The sequence below is a fragment of the Zalophus californianus genome, chromosome 11, assembly GCF_009762305.2.
Source record: "Zalophus californianus isolate mZalCal1 chromosome 11, mZalCal1.pri.v2, whole genome shotgun sequence".
Lineage (NCBI taxonomy): Eukaryota > Metazoa > Chordata > Mammalia > Carnivora > Otariidae > Zalophus > Zalophus californianus.
The window spans coordinates 101,219,102-101,243,102 of record NC_045605.1 but is presented as its reverse complement, the minus strand read 5'-3'; the positions used below and the strand labels follow the sequence as shown (position 1 = coordinate 101,243,102).

Here is a 24,001-nt window from a genome sequence, read left to right as displayed (position 1 = left end):
AAAAGCAGAGTATCCCTTTTATTATAATTTCTTTTTACATAACCTTTTCAACCTAGATTCAGGTAACTACCTGTCTCTCCCATCAAAGGAGAAGGGTCCTGCACATTATAACAGGCAAAAAAGGCTTTTAGGAAATAAAAATATTTTAAATTGATCCATTACAATTTTTCAATTTTCTTGAGTACATTGGAAAGTGGGAAAAAGAAGGAGGGAAAAATGGTACTTCAAACAACCAGACTGTAATAACCTTAGCTGGGTTTAGTACACTCTTTGTATTTTTTCCAACAGGTACAAAGGAGGTTCAAGTGCTCTATGTAGAGGCTTTCCATACCTGAATTCCTTTTTAACTTCCAGTAATCCTGGCCAGTGTTTATCCAAACTCTCTGGAGCACAGTAAGTCTCAATTATGCAAGTAACCCTGGGCAACCAGAGACTAGGGGAAAGCGCATCTCCCAGAAATAATACTTGTATCTCAAACTACCTTTTCAGAATTTTGAACTGCCAATTCAAATTGGAGAATGTGCAATGGGAAGAGTTATTAAAAAGGTTACCCAATTTGATTAAGAGTACAAAATGCAGAATTTTAAGACTAAAAGGGCTCCTTGGAAGGACACAGAAGTAAACAGCATGAGAAGCAGACAGGGAAAGGGAAGAGGGCCTAGTTAAAGACGGCTTACTTACACCACTCTTATTGTGCTACCATCCCTTTATCAAAAGGAAAAAAGATAAAGTCCAGGGAGAATATTTGAAGACTGATTGCAAACTGCTATAATAATTTATTGAAGGAAACGGTAGGCAAGTGGTACCTATAAAGAGGTCAAAAAACAAAAGGAGAAAGAACAGAAAATTTCTAATTATTAGAACTAACTTGTTGCTTTGGTGGGGAGGAGTGTGGTATAGGGAAGAACGTATTTTCCCTCAATCTCATCAAGTTTTTTTATGCAGTTTGCTTCTGTGTAGGTGGTTAAAATATCTGATGACTAACCACTGCAAAAACAACTTACAGAGACAAAGGAGAAGATAAATGTGACAAAGACAAAAGGTAATAGTGTGGGGTACAGATGCGAGCTAGTGAAAAAGTACAAAATGGACTTATAATGGGAGTGGAACAACTTTGTTGTAAACCCACCCAATCAACCTGATAGTATTTTCAAATGTACTCAACATACCAAGTCAATTCCAAATCCTTACTGTGGGCAGGAAAGCATATTCTATATCCCTTCTATCCTTATTCCATTTTCTACCCCCACACTGGAGGGATGGCAAATCTGCAACACTCTGAAAAGAAACAATAGTGCATTTAAGTCTATTCTCTGTAGGTGTCTGACTCCCTATTCCCTGGCATCCCAACCACTGACATCAGTGGGTGTAAAGTAAGCCTCTTTCAGAGATGACATTGTTACCCCTCTTTTTGGGAAAAAAATAAATCAAAGAGAAAACTGATAAACTTTATAGTTTTAGTGTTTGTGAAAAACAAGCTGTTCCTTATTTTGCTCTCAGCAAAACTTCATTCTTTTCCAGCAGCCATCACACATTTCTGACAAACAATGAATAGGGAGAGCCTTTAATTCCAGCTTGTGAGGTACACAGAAGGAGAGATACTGCCCTTCTAATTCTCTAAAAATGAGCCAAAATAGGTTTTTAGTCTTCTGGGAGCTATAAACGTACAAAAACACCTCCTGCCTCTCCCATGGCCAGTAATAGGCAATCCACCCCAAGAAAATCCCTATCTCAATGGAAGCGGTTATTCCCAGAATTTTAGGTGAAAGCCAAAGCCATTATTATAGATTATTGTCTATGGAAGCTTTCCTCTTCTGAAGTGTTACTTTTATAAAAGGGAAACAAAACAGAGTAATTTTGACTTCAAACTGTACGAGTCATAGACTATCTCTTCACTAATGGTAGTGTCCTTCACTAATTGGGAGCTGGAATGAAACAATGATAAAGCAAAGCAAAACCAAAAACAAAGCAAGGGGCCAGAATTGGGCCAATAGGAAGGTGTATAGAAAGAATTGATGGGGATAAAAAAAGAAAATAAATTCACAAGAGAAAATCTTTTATCTGTAATTCAGACCCTGAACAACCCTTCTCTCATCCCCTCAAAATTCCTAAATCGCAATGCTCTAAAAACTGAAAGAGCACTAGTTACCAAAAACCTAACATCCTTCCCTAAAAAGGCTTCTTCTGAAAAAGCACTAGGCTACTGTAGTGATTTTGTTAGTGCTGAGGACCAGCTTTCTTTAAAGGCCACTGGAGAGCTATGATTTTAGAGGCTGGCTGTGCTTCTTCAACCCTATATCTTGCCTTCAAAAGTACCTCTTATGGAAAGGACCCCATGTCAGAATAACCTAATCTCTCCCAGCCCCACAAAATATAGCAACGAAGACCCCCCCCCCAAAAATATCAGACTTTCCGTTAATAAATAAGGAATCTCAGGTTCCACAACACAAAAACACACATGTTCAAAGTGCAAATTTCTGCCATTAGTCTGGGACTTTTCTCACTGATACAGAGCCCTCCCTTATGGTCAGAGAAACCATGTAGAGGGCAGCACCCCCCCCCCCACGTTGGGAGCCTGCTTCCAAGCTAGTGAGCACCACTGAGAACCAGATGGAGGTGTTGGAAGGGGACTGAAGTGCTGGGGTCACAGAGGAGGGAGGTTGTCCCCGTGAATCCTTCCTTTCCAAAACCCAGCGGGGAATGGAGGGAATGGGCTTGAGTGAGAGAGGTGTGCTGTTTTAACAGCTCACCCTAAGGGGCCTAAAGTGCCAAGTCAAGCTGCCAGCCTCCAGAGATTAGAACTGTATGATACTTTGGGGATAAGTGTGCTGCAGTGGGTAGAAGCCAGAACCATAGGGCAGCAGTGAAGGAGAAGGGGTTTAGAGGACAGTAATATACTATCAAGAGTTAAAAGCTGATCCAGAGCACATCAGAGTTACAGGTTTAAGAAGGGATCTGCCGGTGAGCAGGAAGTCTGCCTGGCTGGAACTGAGTAGGAGGATAACTCTCACTTTAAGAGCTTCTTTTTTGCCTACCTTTTTGGTAAAGGCAACATCAATTTTATAAAGGGGACAATAGAGGGAGAAGAGGGTGGGTGTAGGTGTGTGTGCTGTGATCCACAATGGAAAGAGCAGGCCCTTCAGTTATTTTACTAGATTTTAAATGCTTTAAATTTTTTTTGTCCTTTTTATCTTTTAAATACAAAGTCTGAGCTGTCCCAGTGCCCAAAGTCTTCCCTTCCACTAAGGTCCAGTAGAGTCTGAATCTTCAATCAGAACCTCTGTGGTAGCACCGAGTATATCCGAGTTCATGACCAGCCCTTCAGTGCCCCCACTGCTGCCACTTCCCACAAAGATCTTCCCATCAGCCATCAGGCTCACCCGTTCTGTCCCACTACAGTATGACTTTGACATCCCTTCAGCTTCTAGCAGGAGGCACTCTCCAGAGGTGGAGTTTCCCAATGGCTCAGGAAGAAGAGGAAGACCCTGCCCATCTGCAGGTTGTGTTAGGGACTCTGGGTTAGTGCCCAAGATATCTGTGCTGGTGATGAGGGCGCCTGCATTGGCAGCCAGAGCTTCGGCAATCAGCACCTCAGGGTGGCTTTTTGCTTTGTGTGCCACTACGCTGTCCTTCTTCTCAAATTTTTTGCCACAGATATTGCAAGAGAACTGGTAGAAGGAATCTGCATCATGCTTCTTCATGTGCCAATTAAGGGATGCCTTCTGCCGACACGTAAATCCACAGATCTCGCATCTAGGAAGAGTGGAAGAGGAAATGGATGATCAAACAAGAGAAATGAAGAGGGCTCTTCTTCAGGGTCAGGACAAGAATTTAGAGGTCACATATATAGGCAATAGTCAGTAACACACTTCTTGGGAAAAATTAGAAAAAGCTAACCAGATGGAAAATTCATCTGTTTCGTTTGTTTAAAAAAACTGAGGGAATGAGAAAAAGTTCACTAAGTAGCATCCCCAATCAATAATCACTCTAATTTGGTAAAAGTCAATAGCAGTGGCGACTGAAAAGTCTGCACAGGGACTAACCAGCAAGTAGGGGAGATCTGCGCTTTCCCACATGTCCACCAGTAAATAACACTCACTGTAATGGCTTCTCGCCAGTGTGAATCATTCGGTGCACTGCCAGATTGTGAGAACTCTTGAAGGCCCTAGCACAATATTCACAGATATAATCCCTTTGATCTAAAAAGAAAAATAATGTGGTTAGTGTTCCATTTAGAATCCTTCTAAGTATTTAATTTTCCCAGTTCACAATAAGTAAGCAGATAATCAGTCAAGTCAGTTACAATAAAAGCAATACTGTTTTCAATGTACAAAACACCTTGGATAAACAAAATTTTAAAAAGAAATATACCATTTTCAATTTTTTTTAAAGTCCACACACTCAGTAGCATAAGGACTCGTTTTAAAAAAAAAACTAAACAAAGCAAAACAAAAACTAATGGGACTATGAGAATTAGAACCCCAATCTCAATCCCAGTAATCCAGATCTTGGATAAATTGCTTAGTAGTAAAGAACATTTTCCCTGGATTTTATTCTTTAAAACAGTTTTTTCTGGTTGTGAAAGCTGAAAGCTTATATATAAAGAATTTGGCACTGAGACCACCACCACCACCACCACCACCACCACCACCACCACAGAATTTGGTATTCCCTAGAAGAAAAGTGATCCACGATTAAAGTGGTAATCATATCTTCTGTTTCAGGTTTAAAAATTGTTACCCAAAATAAACAATTTAAATTTCTCTCAGAAGGTTCAAGTTGCTGCTATCAAACATATGCAAACAGTACCTGTATTCTTTACCTTATTCTCCTACCCCACCCACATCTTCTGCACCATTCAACTACCTCCCTTTCTTTCATTTCACAATCCCCCCACATTTCACAGGATTTTTGATGTATTTGGTAACATGGTGTAGAATCTAAAGGGCATTGCACTTAATTATTTCTTTATCACTTGGTTGGGAGAGAAGCAGATAAGGAGATGCTCTGTATCTCTTGAATAAATGACCACTACTGTTTTCTATGCCTTTCACTTAAAATTGCTACAAAAAGTCTCAGTGAAAACATGAGGGTAAGTTAAAAGGCAAACAATATGCAATTTAATTCTATATTCCATCCCAAACAGTTCTAAAGCCAAGTGTCGAAGAAGAGCCAAGTTTGTCCCAGGCTTGAATACATTTAGGAATCACTGGGGGAATCTTAGTAAATGCAGATGCTAGCTGAGCAGGTGTGAGACAGAGTTTGAGATGCGGTATCTCTAACAGCGGCTCAAGTGACGCCAGTGCCTGCTGGCCTATCTTCTACATGCTGAGTAGGCAAGGTCTAAAAATGCACTTTTAACCCAGGGACAATTCTTAGTGTCTCCCAGGTCTTGTCCACCTTTCTAGCTTCATCGTTGCATGGCAAACCTGGGTGGGGCATCCACTTGCTTAAATAAATCACATCTTCAAAGGGAATCTGCACTAATTTGGAAAAAGAGAACTACAATAACATCATAAAACTATACTAACCAGATGTAAATATTTGGAATGGACTGAACTTCTAAAACACTAGTTTGTCATAGTAGGCCTATGACATTTAGCTAAAGCTGGTTGTCAGAAACTACTTTGTAGAGAATAAAACATAATTAACAGGGAGAAGGAGTGGAGAAAAGGCAGCACACAGCAAGGAACAGAGTGGAGACAGCTCTCTCCCCGAGGCCACACAGTACAATGCAGAGACTGGAGACTCAGCAGTGATTCAGGCCTGACCTCAAGTCCTGGTGCTCTGAAATGTCCATTGTGTGCCAGACCCCGTGCAGCAAACAGCACTTTATATGTGATCTCATTTTAACCTTACACTAACTCCACAATATCGGCGACATTATTATCCCCTTTTTTCAGATGAGGGAAAGTGAGAAGTAACTTCTCTAAGTCACACATACAATAAAAGTAACCCTGGGTAGGAGACAACCAGAATTCCTAGTCTTACCCTCTACAACTGCTGGGAAGATGGTGTGTAATAATCCAGTGTCTGGCACCTACTCAATTAGCTCTAATACCCAGCTTCATTTGTTCCCATGAGCTGAACTGCATGGAGATTGTCAGTGGCTACAAATGAATGGAATTTGAAATCATTCTACATTATGTATAACGAAGACATTAGGTTTCTCTTTTTGAGTCAACAGTTCCTACAGGAGATGACACGTGAGGTCAGTGGCTAGCTTTCACAACTGCAGCAGCACAGAAGTGCCAGGAGCTACTTACTAGTTACCATAAACCAACAGGCAAGCCTCTTTATCACTGAGGCTCTCTCTTCATACTCCTCACTTCTAGTCCATAAGAGCTACTGCAAGTATCTCCTGGAAATGGAATCAGAAAATCCTGGTTCTGCTAAAAACTAGCAGTGTGACCAAAGGCAAGTTATGTAATATGCAAAGCCTCTGGTTTCTTAGCTGTAAAACAAGGATAATACAAGCAAACTTGGTGATGCTGAACGGATGGATAAGCAATAACAGTTGATACAGGATATGTGCTCAATAAAAAATTATCCTGGTCATAAAAGTCAAAGAATAAAAGTAAAAAGCCCTCATTTGTTCATCCCTTATAAAATTTGTTTTATTACATTTTATTTTCATACCTTTCCCTCACACTTGACTGTAGACTCTTAAGATTTACATTAGAAAAAAATATTACCAATCTACACATTTAAAAGTAGAATGCATTTAACACTTGATAAAACATTTTATTTCAGAAAGTACCTGTATGATGTTTGGCATGTCGTAGAAGTTGCTTCTGGAGCCTGAAGAGTCGCCCACAGGAGGGATGAGGACATACGTATTTCTTCTTCAGCAAATGCTGATACTTAATGTGGTGCTAACACAGTAAGAGAAAATAAAGAGAGATAAAAATGAAGACTTCCTCAAAGTTTGTTCCTTTGCTAAGTCAAAAGTTTTAATGAGGGGCGCCGAGGTGGCTCAGTTAAGCGTCCAAATCTTGATTTTGGCTCAGATCATGATCTCAGGGTCCTGAGATAGAGCCCCACATCAGGCTCCGTGCTCAGTGGGGAGTTAGCTTGAGATTCTCTCTCTCCCTCTCCCTCTGCCCCCATCCCCGCCCCCTTAAAAAAGTGCTAAAGGGAAACCAAATATTCTGAATATGGAAGGGGGGTGCAGTATAATAAAACAGTTAAGAACACAGGCTATGGAAATAGACAGACCTGGATTCCAATCTGGGTCTATCATTCACGAGCAGTGTGACCTCAGGAAATGTGCTTAAATACTATGAGCTACAGTTCTCATTTGTAAAATGAAGACAACTGTAAGTGTCTCACAGCATTACTGCAAGGATACAGAGATCATGTGTTGTATGGTGCTTAGCAGAGCACACGGCATACAGTGGAAGAACAGAAGCAATCACTATTAGCACAGAGACAGAATCAGAGAGTAGGGCCTTAGTCTCATATTATCCTTGCTGCTCAACTAAAAATCAAACAGGCATTTCTTAAGCTTTAGTGATAAACATTTCACTTTCATGCTTTCTGCCAGACCTAAATAGAAGCTGTATCTTTTAATTCATTAAAAAAAAAAACTACTAAAAACAGAAAAAAATAAAAACTCTAAAAATTAATTTACTTTAAACATTATTCAAGAAATCACAGGTTAGAGTTGCTAATTTTATTTTTTAAAAATACACATTAAAATAAAGTGTGTTCATCTGTGCCTTTGGTTTGTTGGTACCATCATCTCTTGTATCAGAAGTATTTATATCACAATGGGAAACACTGGACTATTCCAAGATTCCAAGGAAATCCTTTATTTGACCTCATGTTGTTAGACATTTTTAACACAATGACTTAAGTAATTTTATGCCTTTTTAAAGAAAGATTTTTCTTGACACTGTATGTCAATGATAAAGCCTACACACAAGTGCACGAATTATAGCATCCCATGAAATAGAAAAATCAGTAATGGAACATAACCTGAAAGGCTGCCTTACATAACAATTTACTGACCTGCAAATAGCGAGGGTGAGCCAGAACAGTTCCACATCCTTCCATCTCACAACGGACATACTGGATTGGAGGCTTTTTTCTATTATCAATATGTAGGAGAAAAGTTAGTAAACAGAAGAGGCACTCTGCACAGTGGCTTAACTCAATGCACTATAGGGAACAGCAATTTTATAGCATTTTAAAATCTCTTTACTAGTATATAGCTTGCACAGAATTTATGTTAGAAATAAGCAGAAACTATCAAATGTTTGATAAGAGTTTTAAAAAAAACAGCACAAAATAAACTAGTGACCTCCCAAAAGAAGTGTTAAGATTTTTAGAAACTTAAAGACCCTACAATGGAAATAAAAACACAGGAACTCTGCATCAAGGACATTAATAAAGTTGCTTTTGAGAGATTTTTACATAGCCATTCCTGCAGGGTAATTATAAGTAATTATGTGAGTAAAGTGCTTACCACCAGGAATAAGGAACATAGTAAGAGTATAAATTACCTCCTTTTGGGTAATCGTGGACTTTTGTCATCTTTTCGCCTTCTTCCTCTCCTATAATTAAAGAACAGAGTAACTGTCCACATATCCCAGATTGAAGCTTACAGGGTGAAGGATGGCGAAAGACATATACTCAAGACCAAAGAGCAGGTGGCAGAAACAAAGGATAACACAGAATACACAGAGTCAAAAACGTATCTGAGAAGCTGAACAAAGATGTCATTCTGAAGTAATTTCACTTAAATAAATCTGCACTACAAGTTAAATACATACCTATCACAAACTATACATTACTATGGAAGATTTGGATAAACCTCAAGGTTACTACTTGAAGAATCATTCCAGTAAAAAGTCTATCACTTAAATTTAATCAATTTAAAAAGTAGAATAATCTATTATCTAAAAACCCTAAGAATATAAGCTATACTCTCCTTTTAATAGAACGAAAAAGACTAAACACTTAAAAGAAATCTTATTTCTGCAACAGGCAATGGTTGCTGGACAGGAAGTCAAGATTCTTCAATCACTTGCCCTCATCTGCCCTTCTTTTGAGGATTCACATTTGGCATACTTTTTCTTGCTACCCCTACTCCCTCTGCATCCCATTAGCTGCTGTCCTGCCCACTCATTTAGACATCTTTAAGTATTGCTTTGGATTAAATTTAAACTTTTCAGAGAGCCTCTGCAATAAAACTGTCAGCTGCTTGAGGCAGCAGCATGCACCTGTCAATGGCCCCCCTCACACTCCCACTCTTTTTCCCACCAGTGGCTTCAAAATCTGTTAGGTTTCCATTTTTAGTAGTAATTGCCTACTCACTTCCTAGGAGGTTCCTCATCCTCCCTAATTTCATTCTCTTCTTCTTTCACCTCTACCTCAACTTCCACTTTAATTTCTTTCTTCTCCTTCTCTTCTTTCACCTTCCCTGATTTTCTCCGTGGTTTTGGGGTTTCCCTGAAAACACAAACACATTTCAACACTGGTATCCAGCAAAGGATCTTTGCAAAAGGAACTGTAGACAAAAGGGTAAAACCTGCGATTATCATCGATTTATTGTAAAATTATGATCCTTAGCTCATGAAATGTGATTTCCAGTCAATTGTTCCTCACATGCACAGTAAAAGCCGTTAGGCTAACAATACCTGGGAATCAGAATGCACTACAGTTGTAAAGAGAAAGACAAAAGTAAAAAATTCTAAATATTCAGGCAATTGATGATACTTTGTATCATCAAGGTAAAACATGCAGACAGCCAATAATTTGGATATGATCAAAATAAAGTTATATGACTAGAAGAGAAGGCTGTGTGAAGGAGTTATAGGATAATGTTAAATTGGCAAAACAAGTGCATGATTAATTACTCATTTAAAATTAAGTCTATACCCATCAGTTCAGCAACAAGGTGAAATAAAAGCATGCAACAGTGCTTTCCTAACTTATTTTTCATCGACACGTCTATAGTAAAATCTGAGACATGCCTCTCTAAGTGAGGTTTGTAGGTCTCATCTCTTGGGTCATCTTTGAATGGTATTTCCTCTTCACTGATTAACATCTCTTCTTCCTCTTCCTCCTCCTCATCACTACTAAAAAGAAGCAAATTTCTGGATTAGAAATTCCAGTTGTAAGGATTTTATCTGACTGGATTTTATTTGCTAATTTATTTAGAGGTTGCCAAAGAGTCACACAGTAAGTTATCTAGAATTTTCATCCTTATGGTCTAATTGGACTGCAATCTAGCTGTTTTATCCTCACAATGATAATTGTAACTAAAAATACATAAATCCTAGAAATGCTATTACTCGATTAAATAAAGGTAAGAGATGACAGCCCAATGGCACTAAGAGCTAAACAAAACAAAACAAAACAAAACAAAAAACAACGGACTTTATGAGGTGCCTGAGTGGTTCAGTTGGTTAAGCGTCTCTTGATTTCAGCTCAGGTCATGATCTCAGAGTTGTGAGATGGAGCCCCACGTCAAGATTCTCTCTCCATCTCCCTCTATCCTTAAACCCCCCTTCTCCCTCTCTTAAAACACAAACAAAAACAATGGACTTTATAATCCTGTGTCTAGTAATCCAATGATCTGCTTTACCAAAAAGATCAACAAAGCAAAAAAAAAAAAGAAGAAGAAAAAAGTTCACATGATTTACCATGGAATACAAATTTCAAAAATCCTAGTCAAAACATCCACACTTCCCATCAGTGGCTAGCACAGAATAAGCCAGAATACAGAAAGTACTCAAGACCTGCTTTCTGGAGGTGCCTGGGTGGCTCAGTCGGTAAGCATCTGCCTTCGGCTCAGGTCATGATCCCAGGGTCTTGGGATCGAGCCCCGCATTGGGCTCCTTGCTCGGCAGGAAGCCTGCTTCTCCCTCTCCCACTCCCCCTGCTTGTGTTCCTGCTCTCGCTATCTCTCTGTCAAGTAAGTAAAATCTTAAAAAAAAAAAAAAAAAGACCTGCTTTCGGAACTAAGGTAACTAAAGATTACGTGGTTAAAGCTCTAATCAAGAACAAAGTGACATCTAAACTAAATACTAAAACCAAATTTTTTTTTAAAGGCTCAATGTTCTTTCAAGCAAAAAACAACTTTTGTGTGTACTCTATGTCCCCAAAGGTGTAAATATGAAATATGAAGTTTCTTACCTAATGCCACCTGGAGACTGATGTTCTTCTGCCCCATCTGGATAAAGAAAGCATAACAAAACCTTATCTTTATAAAGGAAGCCTGTATCACCACACCTACCCCTGAAAGGTAAGCTGTTCAACATTACATTTAAAATCAGCAGGCAATTGGTTATTAAATAACCATACTCCACTTGTACTGTACCATAATCAAGCTGATCTGTATTTGGTTCTGACTTGCAGATGAGCTGCAATGAACCAGTCTTTGACCTAGAACTTCGGGTGTTCTCTGTGTCATGATGCCTAGAAACAGACGTCCTGGTACTGCTGCGCCAGCCCCGGCTAGGCCTAGTTGCAGCAATGGAAACTTCCTGAGGGAGGGTAGAATCATCTTCTTCCTCTTTCTCTTCCTTAGGATCTGGATGAAAACATATACCATTTGTTTATGGTTAACCAATAACCGTCTCAGTATACCAACTATTGTAAATAAAAAGTTAATAAAAAAGAAGGTAAATTAATTTTTTGTTCAAGCCCCTCAGATTTTTATATTGAGATAACAGAAACAAGATAGGAGAAAACTTACCCTTACTGTCATCACTCTAAAAACGTCCATGTTGTCAAGCAGTTTTATATCGTCTTATTTACTAAAAAATGCACTGCTAAGAAGTATGTAAAATACACCAAATTCAATTCATGGGATTTTAACCTTTACATCTGAGACAAAAGAAACTGGGAATGGTCCCAGAAAGGTGGCCAGAACTTCTTATAGAAGTACAAGAAAGAAAGAACCACAGGTCCAGATGTTTTAACAATCGAACAACGCTGAAAGAAATTGTGAAAGAGGGATCCCGTATTAAAAATGCCTTCCCTTGACTCTATTCAATAGTTCTTAGAACCACACCATGAATTTGAATTGGTCTATAGCGCAATCATGACAAGCTCTGCTTCAATCATCCTATGAGATGCTGTGCAAAGGTACACAATCTGGCCCTGTTATCCTATATTTTCTTCATGCTTTGAAGGGCAAATGAAGTGAGGTAGGGCCATTCACTCCTGAGCAATAAATAAATAATAAAAAGCTCAATTTAACTTTCATCCCCAGAGTAACTTATTACGTATATATAAGTATATATATACGTTAGTATATTAAAAGTATATTCTGATTATGGACAATTCTTATAATATGTATGTATATATACACGTTAGTATATTAAAAGTATATTCTGATTATGGACAATTCTTTTAATAATCTCAGGATGGGAAAGGCCTTTCTAAGAATAACACAAAATTTTAGGTCTTAATACTGAGACCTGTAACTATATAAACATAAAAACAATTTTCAGCATGGCAAATTCCACTGTAAGCGAAGTCTAACAGCCCAACAGAAAAAGAGCAGTTCAGTAAAAACACATGGCTTTCACACAAACAAAAAGGTCAATCCTCTCATAATGGGAGAAACTCAAATGAAAAGGATTAGTGTGACACCACTGTTCCCCTATCATACTGGCAATGATCCGAATGTTTGACAAGTGTATATTGGGAACGCTGGGGGAAAGAGACAGTAACACAGATGATGGCACGTGCACTGGCAAAACCTCTAGGAAGGACAATTTGGCAGTATCTATCAGAATTATAAATGCGTATCTTTTCACATTAATTTCAGCTACTAGGAATTTATCCTACAATTACAATCACACTTATGAAATGACTTATGTATAGAGGTAGTCATTACAGCACTGTTTTTACTAGTGAAAGAGCAGAAAACTAAACATCAGGAGAGGCCTGGTTACGTGAATTATGATACATCTAGTCAGTAGGCAACTGCATGGAAATAACTCCATGACACTTTATTATGAAAAAAAACCCATATCATAGGTATACATTTGTTTTATATGTAGACATAGAAATAAATATGCTATACATCTAAGAATGTATCTTTTATAGGATAATATTATTTCTGGACAGATATACAAGAAATTGATAAATACCGGTCACTTCCAGAGAAGGTACAAAAATATGCCCAGTAATTCCTCAGTATCTACCCTAGGAAAACAAACTGGCATATGGGGGTTCATGTTTATAAAAGCTAAAGAATGGAAACGACCTATCCCTCACTCAACAAGAAATGTTCAAATAAACCATGGCATATTACTGAGATCGTATATAGAGGTATCTGTAAAGAATGCCATGGAATTGTTGGAAAAATATTGTTAAACAGAAATTAAGCAAAAAATAAGACACAAAACTATATATAACATTTTTTTAAGATCTGAAAAATATAGTTTCCTCCACTGTGGAACACGGTGGTGAATGGGGGGCTACTTCAACTTTAACTATACTCTTTGAAAGTTTTATGAAAATACATTTAAGTAATGAAATAAAACTAGTTTGAAACGCACAGAACAGCAGTGGGAAGTTCTAATAACCTGACATAATTATTAAATCAGATATGCATTTCCTTTCAGTTTTCCTTCCCACTCATTCATTCTCAAAAACTGTTGGACAAAAAAGGACACTGTATATTGATAAAAGGGTCAATTGAGAAGATATAAAGATTATAAACATATACACACCTAATGTATGAAGCAAAAAAATGACAGAATTAAAGGGAGAAATAACCAGTACTAAAATGAGAGAGAGAGACTTCAATACCTTACTTTCAGTAATGGATAGAGTAACTAGTCAGAAGTCCAGTTAGGAAATAGAGGACTTGAGCAATACTATGAAAAAATCAAACCTAACAGATATATAAAAAATACTTCACACAAAACCAGAATACACAGTCTTCTCAAGTGCACACAGAAGATTCTCCAGGGAAGACCATATGCTAGGCCACAAAACAAGTCTCAAGAAATTTAAAAAGACAGATCATATAAAGAACGTTCTCTAATCACAATGGCATGAAACTAGGTATCAGTATCAGAAAAAAAACTAGAAAATTCACAAATATGTGGAAATTAAACACACTCTTCAAACAAACAGGTTACAGAAATCACAAAGGAAATTAGAAAACACTTAAAGATGAGTGAAAAGGAAAACACAAGATAGCATAACTTACTGCAGCAAAAGCAATGTTTGGGGAGAAATTTATAGCTATAAACGCTTACATTAAAATAGGAAAAAAAAAAAAAAAAAACCTCCACATGTCAATAATCTACACCTTAAAGAAAAAAAGGGAAAAAGGAAGCCAAAGCTAGCAGAAGGAAGGAATTGAAACTTTCAACTAAACTATTAAAAAAAAGGCTCAAATTACTAAAATTAGAAATTAAAGTGACTACATTAGACCTTACATAAATAAAAAGGATTGAGAACACAATTAACAACTGTATGCGAACAAATTAGATAACCTACATGAAATAAACACCTAGACATACACAAAAACTAACTCAAGAGGAAGAACACACAAGTGAAGACAAAGAATCAGTAATCAAAAACCTCCCAAAGAACATTATCAACCATAGTCAAACTATGGAAAGAGCCTAAATGTCTACTCACTGATGAATGGATAAAGACACACACACACACACACACACACACACACACACACACACGGAGTATTACTCAGCCATCAAAAAGAATGAAATCTTGCCATTTGCAATGAAATGGATAGAGCTAGAGAGTATTAACCTAAGTAAAATAAGTTAGTTGAGAAAGACAAATACCATACGATTTCACTCATATGTGGAATTTAAGAAATAAAACAGATGAACATGTGGGAAAGGGGTAAAAAAAAAAAAAGAGGGAAGCAAACCATAAGAGTCTCTTAACTACAGAGAACAAACTGAGGGTGGACGGAAGGAGGTGGATGGGGTTGGGCCAAATGGGTGATGGGTTTTAAGTAAGGAGGGCATGTGATGTTATGAGCACTGAGCATTGTATGTAAGTAATGCATCAATGAATTCTACATCTGAACCAACATTACACTATTATGTTAACTAGAATTTAAATAATTTGAAACAAACAAAAAAATAAATACAATGACGACTTCCAAAACCAAATACCTCCCAATAGAAAAAAAAGCCCAGGAGCAGATGGTTTCACTGGTGAATTCTACTAATCATTTAAAGAATCAACACTAACCCTTCTCAAATTCTTCCAAAGAAATAAAAGAGGGAACACTTCTCAATTCATTCTGTAAGGCCATCATTACTCTTGATGCCAAAGACAAAGACTCCACAAGAAAACTACTGAACAATTTCCCTTGCAAACCAAAGTCAGCAGCACATGAAGACTATGCAGCATTTTAACACTAAGATCAAATGGGATGTATCCTAGGATTATGAGGGTGGTTCAATATACAAAAATCAACTGTTGATATACCACACTAATAGAATGAAGGGAAAAACCCCACACAATCATCCCAAATGATGTAGAAAAAGCATTTAACAAAATTTAGCAGACTTTCATGGTTAGAACACACAGCAAACTACAACAGAATGAAACTTCCTCAACCCGATAGAGGGCACTTATCAAAACCCCAGGGCTAACATACTCAATGGCAAAAGACTAAGAGCTCTCTCTCTAAGATCAGGAACAAGACAAGGATGCCCCCTTTCCTCCATTTCTTTTCAAAGCTATACTGGAAGTTCTAGCCCTCTGGCTAGAATTAGCCAAGGGGGTGGGGGAAGCCACCCAAATTGGAAAGAAAGAGGTAAAACTACCTCTATTTGCAGATGAAATGATCCTATTTCTAAAGAAAATTCTGAAGATTCCGCAAAACTTAGGTAACAAATTTAGCAAAGTTGCAAAATACAAGATCAACACACAAAAATATTGTTTTAAATGTACCAAATGAGTAATTGAAAAAGGGAAATAACAATTCCATTTACAATTAAAAACAATAAAATACTTAAATACAGGTAAAATGTCAAGAGTCCCCAAATTGATCTACAGATTAAATAAAATCCCTATCAAAATCCCAGCTTCCTTTTTTGCAGAAATTGAGAACATGATCCTAAAATTCATATGAAAATGTAAGGGACCTAGATTATCCAAAAACAATCTTGAAAAAAGACTCATTTTGTTCTTACCAGTCTTCACAATTTACAACTCACAACAAAGCTGCAGGAAACAGGGCGCCTGGGTGGCTCAGTCCATTAAACGACTGCCTTCAGCTCAGGTCATGATCTCAGGGTCCTGTGTTAGAGCCACACATCAGGCTCCCTGCTCACCAGGAAGCCTGCTTCTCCCTCTCCCTCTGCTGCTCCCCCTACTTGTGCTCTCTCTCTAGAATAAATAAAATCTTAAACACCCCCCTACACTCACACAAACAAAAAACAAAACTGCAGTAATCAATCAGTACCACAGTGTGGTACTGGCATAAGGACAGACAGAATGACCAAAGGAACTGAATTCAGAGTCTCAATATAAACCCATACATCTATGGTCAACAGATTTTCAACAAGTTTGCTGAGACCATTAATGGGGAAAGAATAGTCTCCTCAACAAAGAGTGCTAGGACAACTACATATCCACATGCAAAGAATGAAGTTGAACTCTTACTTTATGCCATATGTAAAAATTAATTCAAAACAGATCAAAGACCTAAATAGAAGAGCTAACGCTAATAAACTTTTAGATAAGAGCCTAATATTCAGAACATATAAAGAACTCACAGTTCAACAAAAAGACAAACACCAACTAAAAAATGAGCAAAGAACTTTAAGACATTTCTCCAAGGAAGATATACGAATGGCAAGAAAAAAAAATACACAAAAGATGCTCAATATAAATCATCTGAGATGCAAATAAAAACCATAATGAGATTACCATTTCACACTAACTAGGATAGCTCTAATAACCTAAAAACAACCCAGAAATGGGGTGCCTGGGTGGCTCAGTCGTTAAGCATCTGCCTTCGGCTCAGGTCATGATCCCAGGGTCCTGGGATGTAGCTCCGGGTCGGGCTCTCTGCTCGGCGGGAAGCCTGCTTCTCCCTCTCCCACTCCCCCTGCTTGTGTTCCCTCTCTCGCTGTCTCTCTCTGTCAAATAAAGAAATAAAAATCTTAAAAAATAAAACAAAAACAAAAGCCCAGAAATAAATGTCGGAGAGATGTGGAGAAACTACAACTCTTGTACACTGCTGGTGGGAATGTGAAAGGCTGCAGCCACTGTGGAAAACAGGCAGTTCCTCAAAAACAAATATAAAATTACCATATAACCCAGCAATTCCACTCTTAGATATGGTCCCCCAAAATTGAGAACAGGTATCCAAACAAATACTTGTACATGAATGTTCATTTCAGTACAATTCACAAAAGCCAAAATGTGAAAACAATCCAAATGTCCATCAAAAACTGAAAGGATGAACAAAATGACGTATATCCATACAGTAGCATATTACTCATAAAAAGGAATGAAATACTAATATGTATTAACACATGCTACAACATTGATGAACCTTGAAAGTACTATGCTATATAACAGGAGACATGAAAGTCATATGTAGAATTCCACTTACACAAAATATTCAGAATAGGTAAATTCAAATTAATGTTTTAAGGTACATGAGGTAAAAGCAGATTAATCTTTGTTAGAGGCTAGGGAGGGGGGTAATAGAGAATGACTATTTTAATGGGCATGGGGTCTTGTTTGGTGGGAATGAAAATGTTTGGAACTAGATAGAAATGATGTTGTATAAATAACATTATAAATGTACTAAATGTCACTAAATTGTAGGCTTTAAAATAGTTAATTTTGGGGCGCCTGGGTGGCAAAGTTGGTTAAGTGTCCAACTCTTGATTTCAGCTCAGGTCATGATCTCAGGGTTGTGAGATCGAGCCCGGAGACAGGTTCCACACTGGGCATGGAGCCTGCTTGAGATTCCCTCCACCCCTACCCACTCTCTTTCTCTCTCTAAAAAGTAAAATAAAATACGAAAATAATATGGTTAATTTTGTTGGGTGAATTTAACCTCAAAAAATCCCCAAACAAAAGGCACTGTCAGGTTCCCACAGCAGAAATTGACAACCAAAGGATAACCCATACATTAGGATAAACAATCATGACCAGACAGAAAAGAACCAAGTTTCTTTTGTGTGACACTTTAAAGATAACTTCTAGCTGTTTCTTATAATAGCAGTTGACTTTGAAGAGGCTCCTTGATATATAGTAAGAAAGAAGAAAAAACCCCCACAATACCCTAAGTGAAGGAAGACATCAGGCAAACTACTGTCTGAGCAACATAACATGGAGGCACAGAGAATACAACCACATTCTTGAAAGAGGAAAAAGGGACAAAGAAAGAATAGTTGATAGTATAATTACGACAAAAAGATACTGTCACTAATGGCAGGGAAGTTACTCCTAATTCTTTTAGGTAGCAAAAGATGAAATTTAACAGTAATTTATCTCAATCCTACAGCAACAGATAATTCTTTCAAAACAACCTAACTCAACAAATTCCAAAAGATGAGAGCCACTTCATCATGATAAAACACTTCAAGGCAGAAGGGCTATTCTACTATGATCTGGTTTTCCTTCAGGTTGCCCTAGTTTTCTAACTGAAGCTTAGAGAAATTAAATGCCTTGTTCAAGATTACAAAGCTAACATTGACTGTGGGGTGAAACAGAATGGTTGGTTGGTAAGCTGGGAAGAAACCACAGTAAAGATCTTCTCATTTCTATTTAAATATTTACATTTTTTCCCTGGAAAACTAAAAAATACTTGACAAGTATTAAGTGCCTGACAGTATGATGATATATTTTTTTCAAATTTAGTCCTCATAACTTTGTCTATTCTTGTTTGTACAGATGAGGAAAGTAAGTAACTAACTTCCCCAGCCTCACAAATTAAGCTGTGGAGCTGGGATTTGAACCCAGGTATATTCAAGCCCAAAGTCTGTATTCTTTCTATTATACCACTCCTAACCATACAAAAGAGAAATGGCAAAAGCGCCGGGGAAGGGCTTAATTCAGATTTGGCTTATTTCCACTCAGCCGAAGGTTCAAGGTGCCAAGAGAGGGTCTCATTTATGCAATATAATGACTTAAAGACCACAAGAATTATTCCATGAAAGTGAATTTTTAATCTAAAACTGCACATATTTGTTTTAAAACAGAGAAACAGAAGGCATATTTTATGATTAAAAACCAGAACAAAGCTGAGAGATTTTCAAACTTCAATTAAGAAATTAAATGATTAGTATATTTCAGTCTGGTTCACTCATTTTTAAATCAACAAGACTGTGTGTGTGTGTACATATGTGTTAATACTTAGGATTTTTCTTTCTTATTCCAGTCATTTTCTTCACCACTTACTATATCTGTGCTTTTATTTTCTTTCTTACTGGGCAGCTGTCAGCCACTGGAACACTGACAGAAAGAAAGTGAAGGATAAAAAAATACTAAGGAGCATTTATAAAATTTCTATGAATCTTAAAATTTTAGGTCAAAAAATGAGAATCACAAACTAAGTTATTAATTTTCAAAGTACAGGCATTAGGTGAATTAGTTCTGTCTCTTAAAGAGACTTTGCTTAGATGCAGGTTTGAGAAAGTGAAAGGATGTATTCTTGACACTGTTGCTTTGAAAACTAGTGTTAACTGAACAGTCTCTATAGCTCAAAATTTAATATTTAAATTTGAAAAGATATGGTTGGACTCTGAAGGATGAGTAAGTGCTAGCTAGGTGATAGACGGGAAGTAGGAAGAAGAGCATGTGCAAATATCAGGAGATGCGGACTGGAAGTAAGAAGACCAGTATGACTGGAGCAGAGAGAACAGGACAACTGTCATCATTTATACTGTTGCTGAAAAGGCAGGAAAATGTCTAATAAAGAAGGTCCCTGGGGAGCCTAGGTGGCTTATAGTTGGCTAAGCGCCCAACTTTTGATTCTGGCTCAGGTCATGATCTCAGGGTCGTGAGATGGGAGCCCCAAGTCGAGCCCTGCATGGGGCTCTGTGATCAGCACAGAGTCTGCTTGAGATTCTCTCTCCCTCTGCTCTCCCACCGCCCCTGCCCCCGCCACTGTACTCAAGTGCTCTTTCTCTCTCTCAAATAAATCTTGGGGGAAAAAAAAAAGATCAAAGATCCTTGAAGGATTTTAGATTTTATCCTAATAGCCACAGAAAGCCAGAGGAAGAATTTTAAGTCAGAATGTGGCGTGATAACATTTGCAGTTTTAATGTTCACTCTGGTTGCAGGCTAGAGAATCACCTCTCTGGGGCGGGGGGGGGGGGGGGGGGGGGGCGCGGGGAGAGTGGACTCAGAGGGACCTAGCTAAAAGTCTACTGCAACTGACCAGGCAACAAACAATAGCTTGAAAAGGAGTAATAGCACTGGAGATGAAAAGAACTGGAGATTTGCAAAATACTTAGAAGACAGACCAGAGAGGACTAGAAGAATGACTTCATAAAAGGATAGAGGGGGACAGAAAAAGGTCATGGATTTAGTTTCTAGATTTATGACCTGGACAACTGGATAGATGGTGAAAGTATTCACAGAGAAAGATCAGGTGTCTTTTGTTGTTTTGAGGAAACAGTAGCAAGAATATGTATTCCATTCTGGACAAGTTCAATTTGAGATGTCTGCTGAGTAAAACATCAGTGGGTCTGAAGTTCAGAGGAAGGGGTCTGGGCTACCTACCTACAAATGGGAATTGCCATTATCATATTCAATTATAGTGCTATGATCTAGATTTAGCATTGTCCACATAAAATGATCATTTTCAACTTTCATGAAATACGTTTTTAGCTATTCCCAACATTTGCTTATTCACTGGTTTCTCTGTTCCAGAAGTAGTTTTGTATTATAAAATCTATTTAAAAAAATTAACCATAATATAGTTTTGCTTTGTTCAGGTCTTTGAATCCATTCTCTCCTAAGTATTCTGTCCTATTTTGATGGTAAAATGTAGCGTAGCAGGGTATCTGGGCATATAAAGACAGTTGTACTGAAGTATGGGTGTGACGCTGACAATGAAGATAAATCTAGGAAAAGGAAAAAGCACAACAGTGCTGCAAAAACAGAAAAGCTCAGAGATAATGGGGAACTGGAAATATTATAGGGAGAAATTTGGGAGTCCACCTAAGGAGAATTATGAACAATAAGGCTGAAGAAATATAATTCATTTACACTGTAGAGGCTCTGGATCTAAGCCTAAGAAATTTGAAGTTAGAGAGATACTACAGGATCTCTGAAGGTTATAGGGTAAGAGTTACAGGACTCGAATGGAGATCAATCTGGCACATGGTGAATTCATAATAAAGGAGCCATACTGAGCCTCAACTCAACTCAGTTCAACAGTTGTGTTGTTGCAATTAAGAAAATCAACTGGGATGCAACTGTAGTATATCTAATTTTACTAAGGACCTTACTTAAAAAAAATTTTTTTTAAGATTTTATTTATTTGACAGAGAGACACAGTGAGAGATGAAACACAAGCAGGGGGAGTGGGAGAGGGAGAAGAAGGTTTCCTGTGGAGCAGGGAGCCCGATGTGGGGCTTGATCCCAGGACCCTGGGATCAGGACCTGAGCCGAAGGCAGATGCTTAACGACTGAGCCACCCAGGTGTCCCTTAAAAATTCTAATAGATAAAAGGTTGATAGACTTGAGGTCAGGTTTGGTGGGGGGGGGGGGGGGTTTACACAAAACAAGAAGATCCTGACCATAGTGAGATGTAGAGGTAAGGAAGAAAGGGGCATCCTGGCTATGTGGCCTCTGACCCTGCTATTCCACCAGAACAGCCGTTGTTCAGGTTCCCAGCGTCTCCCATGGAGTTAGATCTGACATTTTTCAGTTCCCATCTTATCTTTTGACAGTTGGCTTTCACAGTTTCACACTTTCTTGGTCTTTTTTTCCTACTTCCCTGGTTTCCCCTTTTCAGTTTTCCTTGGTAGATTCTCCTCCTCCTCCTCTGTCCTTTAGATTTAAATGCCAAAGCTCAGTCCTAGAGTCTCCTCTTATTCTATACCATTCTCTCTGTAATCTACTTTTGCCTGTCAAATAGTATCCATAATAATAGCCACCTTCCTAGGGGTTTCAATATGTACTCAGTATAATGGGTGAGAGACAATGGTGATGCCATGTACTATGAAAGAGCTGCCTTTTAAATAATTAAAGTACAAATCAATATAAAATGAATATAAAATGAAAATACAGCACATATGCAAAATCACCTAAAATGAATCTAGCATGTGAGCTAACCTAATAAATGACCAATAATAAGAAATATTATCATGTGACTGCCAGTGTTCTAAGTAGTTCACATGAATCACCTTACATTGAATTCTCAAAATACTCCCATTAAGTACTTATTACATACTTTCCTAATTTTATAGACAGGCAAACTGAGAGACCTGGAAAAGTTAAGAAAACTTCCCAAGGTCACATGGTAAGTTCAGAGCAAAGCAGAGTTCAAATCCAGGTTGTCTGATTTTGAAAACTCTGCTCTTTAACGGTGATACTTACAGTAAAGAAACCCTGAACTCACTTCTGCTCTACATGCACTTTCTCTATCTCAGCATTATACATCATCATTTCTAGATCTTGCACTTTGGTTGTGATACTACTGTTCCTCTAAGACTGCTTTTGCCAAGGTCAACAATGTTGAGCAGGAGCTCTTACCTTTGTGTGTTATGGACTCCTCTGGGGGATGTGGTAAAGCTTATATACTCCTTCCCAGGATTACTATTTTTAAGTATACAAAATAAAATAGGATTTGAAAAGAAGACTTACAAAGAAAACTATAATGGAATATGGTTAATCCACAGATCCCTTGAACTAAAGCTAACGGTATGATACCTTTTTGTTCTTAATCATGCATAATCTTTCGGTAGCCTTTGCCACTACTGTCCCAGTTACCCTCTCCGAAAAATTAAAATGCTTTGCCTTTCCTTCACTTCTACCATTTGTTCTTGGACCTTTCATCCTTCTCGGTCTCATTTGGGCTCTCCATACTCTACCTGAAATGTTGGTGTTTACAGGCCTGCTTCTCTTCTTACCAAAACACCCGCATGATCTCATCCACTCCAAGTTCAAGGACGGTCTAAAAGCCCAAACTTTTATAACCAACTATCTACTGATCATCTCCTCTTTAATTTCGAGACTTGTGAGACCCGAAGTGGAAGACCTAGCTAAGCTGTGTCCAGACTCCTGACCCAGAGGAACTAACAGATGATAAATGGGTGCTGTTTTCAGCTTGTGGTAATTTGTTACACAGCAACAGAAAACTAATCCAGTGGTCAAACATGGTGGTTCTAGCAACACCTTTAAAAAAGAATGCATGAGTTACCAAGTAACCTGATGCTAGGAAATGCTGGAATCACATAATTCTCCTTCTCCTAGAACCTCTTTTTTTCTAACACCAAGTCCACCAAGCAACTTTCTAATCCTCTGGTTTTACAGCAAAGCCCAAGATTTTTAGTGATACAGAAAGGTCCAAAACAACAGAAGAGAGTTCTGGTGATGGAATATAAGATGCAAATGTGACACAAACAGAGGTTGAGAGGCACTTTTGCAAGTGAGTCTTGCCGTTTTGGAAAGCTGCCCAGAAACTGCCATGTTATTAAGAAGCTGGACTAGCCTAGTGGAGGATGAGAGGCCATGAGGAGGAAAACCATGGTGCTGGCTCACAGCCAGCAACAACTGCCACACATGCTGGCGTAGCCATCTTGCTCCATCAAGCCCTTTCAGCTGTTATGTGACTGCAGCTGCCCAATGAGCCCAGGAGAACAGCAGGAGAACCATCCAGCCAACCAAAGAACAATAATAAACTGTATTAAGACACTAATTCAGGATGATGTGTCCTAAAGCAAAGACATAGCTGATAGTCTCAAATTTTCTCATTTATAAACTGAAGGATTAGAGATGATCTCTGAGATCGTCCCCAACATAATGATTCAGTCTTTCACTCTTCACATTCTCAGATATAAGAAAC

At 38.1% G+C, this 24,001-nt stretch overlaps 1 protein-coding gene across 2 annotated transcripts in view; it reads right to left on the bottom strand.

Annotated features, from left to right (window-relative positions):
* Positions 1-63: 63 nt before the first annotated feature.
* ZFP91 (ZFP91 zinc finger protein, atypical E3 ubiquitin ligase) overlaps positions 64-24,001 on the bottom strand; it is a 43,046-nt gene continuing 19,108 nt past the window's right edge. The window contains exons 3-11 of one of the 2 annotated variants that reach the window (XM_027580965.2): positions 11,330-11,542; positions 11,146-11,182; positions 9,981-10,085; positions 9,322-9,456; positions 8,508-8,558; positions 8,014-8,092; positions 6,761-6,875; positions 4,100-4,199; positions 64-3,753 (exon numbers count right to left, since the gene is read on the bottom strand). In XM_027580965.2, coding sequence (XP_027436766.1) covers positions 3,243-3,753; positions 4,100-4,199; positions 6,761-6,875; positions 8,014-8,092; positions 8,508-8,558; positions 9,322-9,456; positions 9,981-10,085; positions 11,146-11,182; positions 11,330-11,542 — 1,346 coding nt within the window. In that variant the 3' untranslated portion in view covers positions 64-3,242. The remainder of the gene's footprint in view (positions 3,754-4,099; positions 4,200-6,760; positions 6,876-8,013; positions 8,093-8,507; positions 8,559-9,321; positions 9,457-9,980; positions 10,086-11,145; positions 11,183-11,329; positions 11,543-24,001) is intronic. The other variant, XM_027580966.2, reaches the window with a different exon arrangement.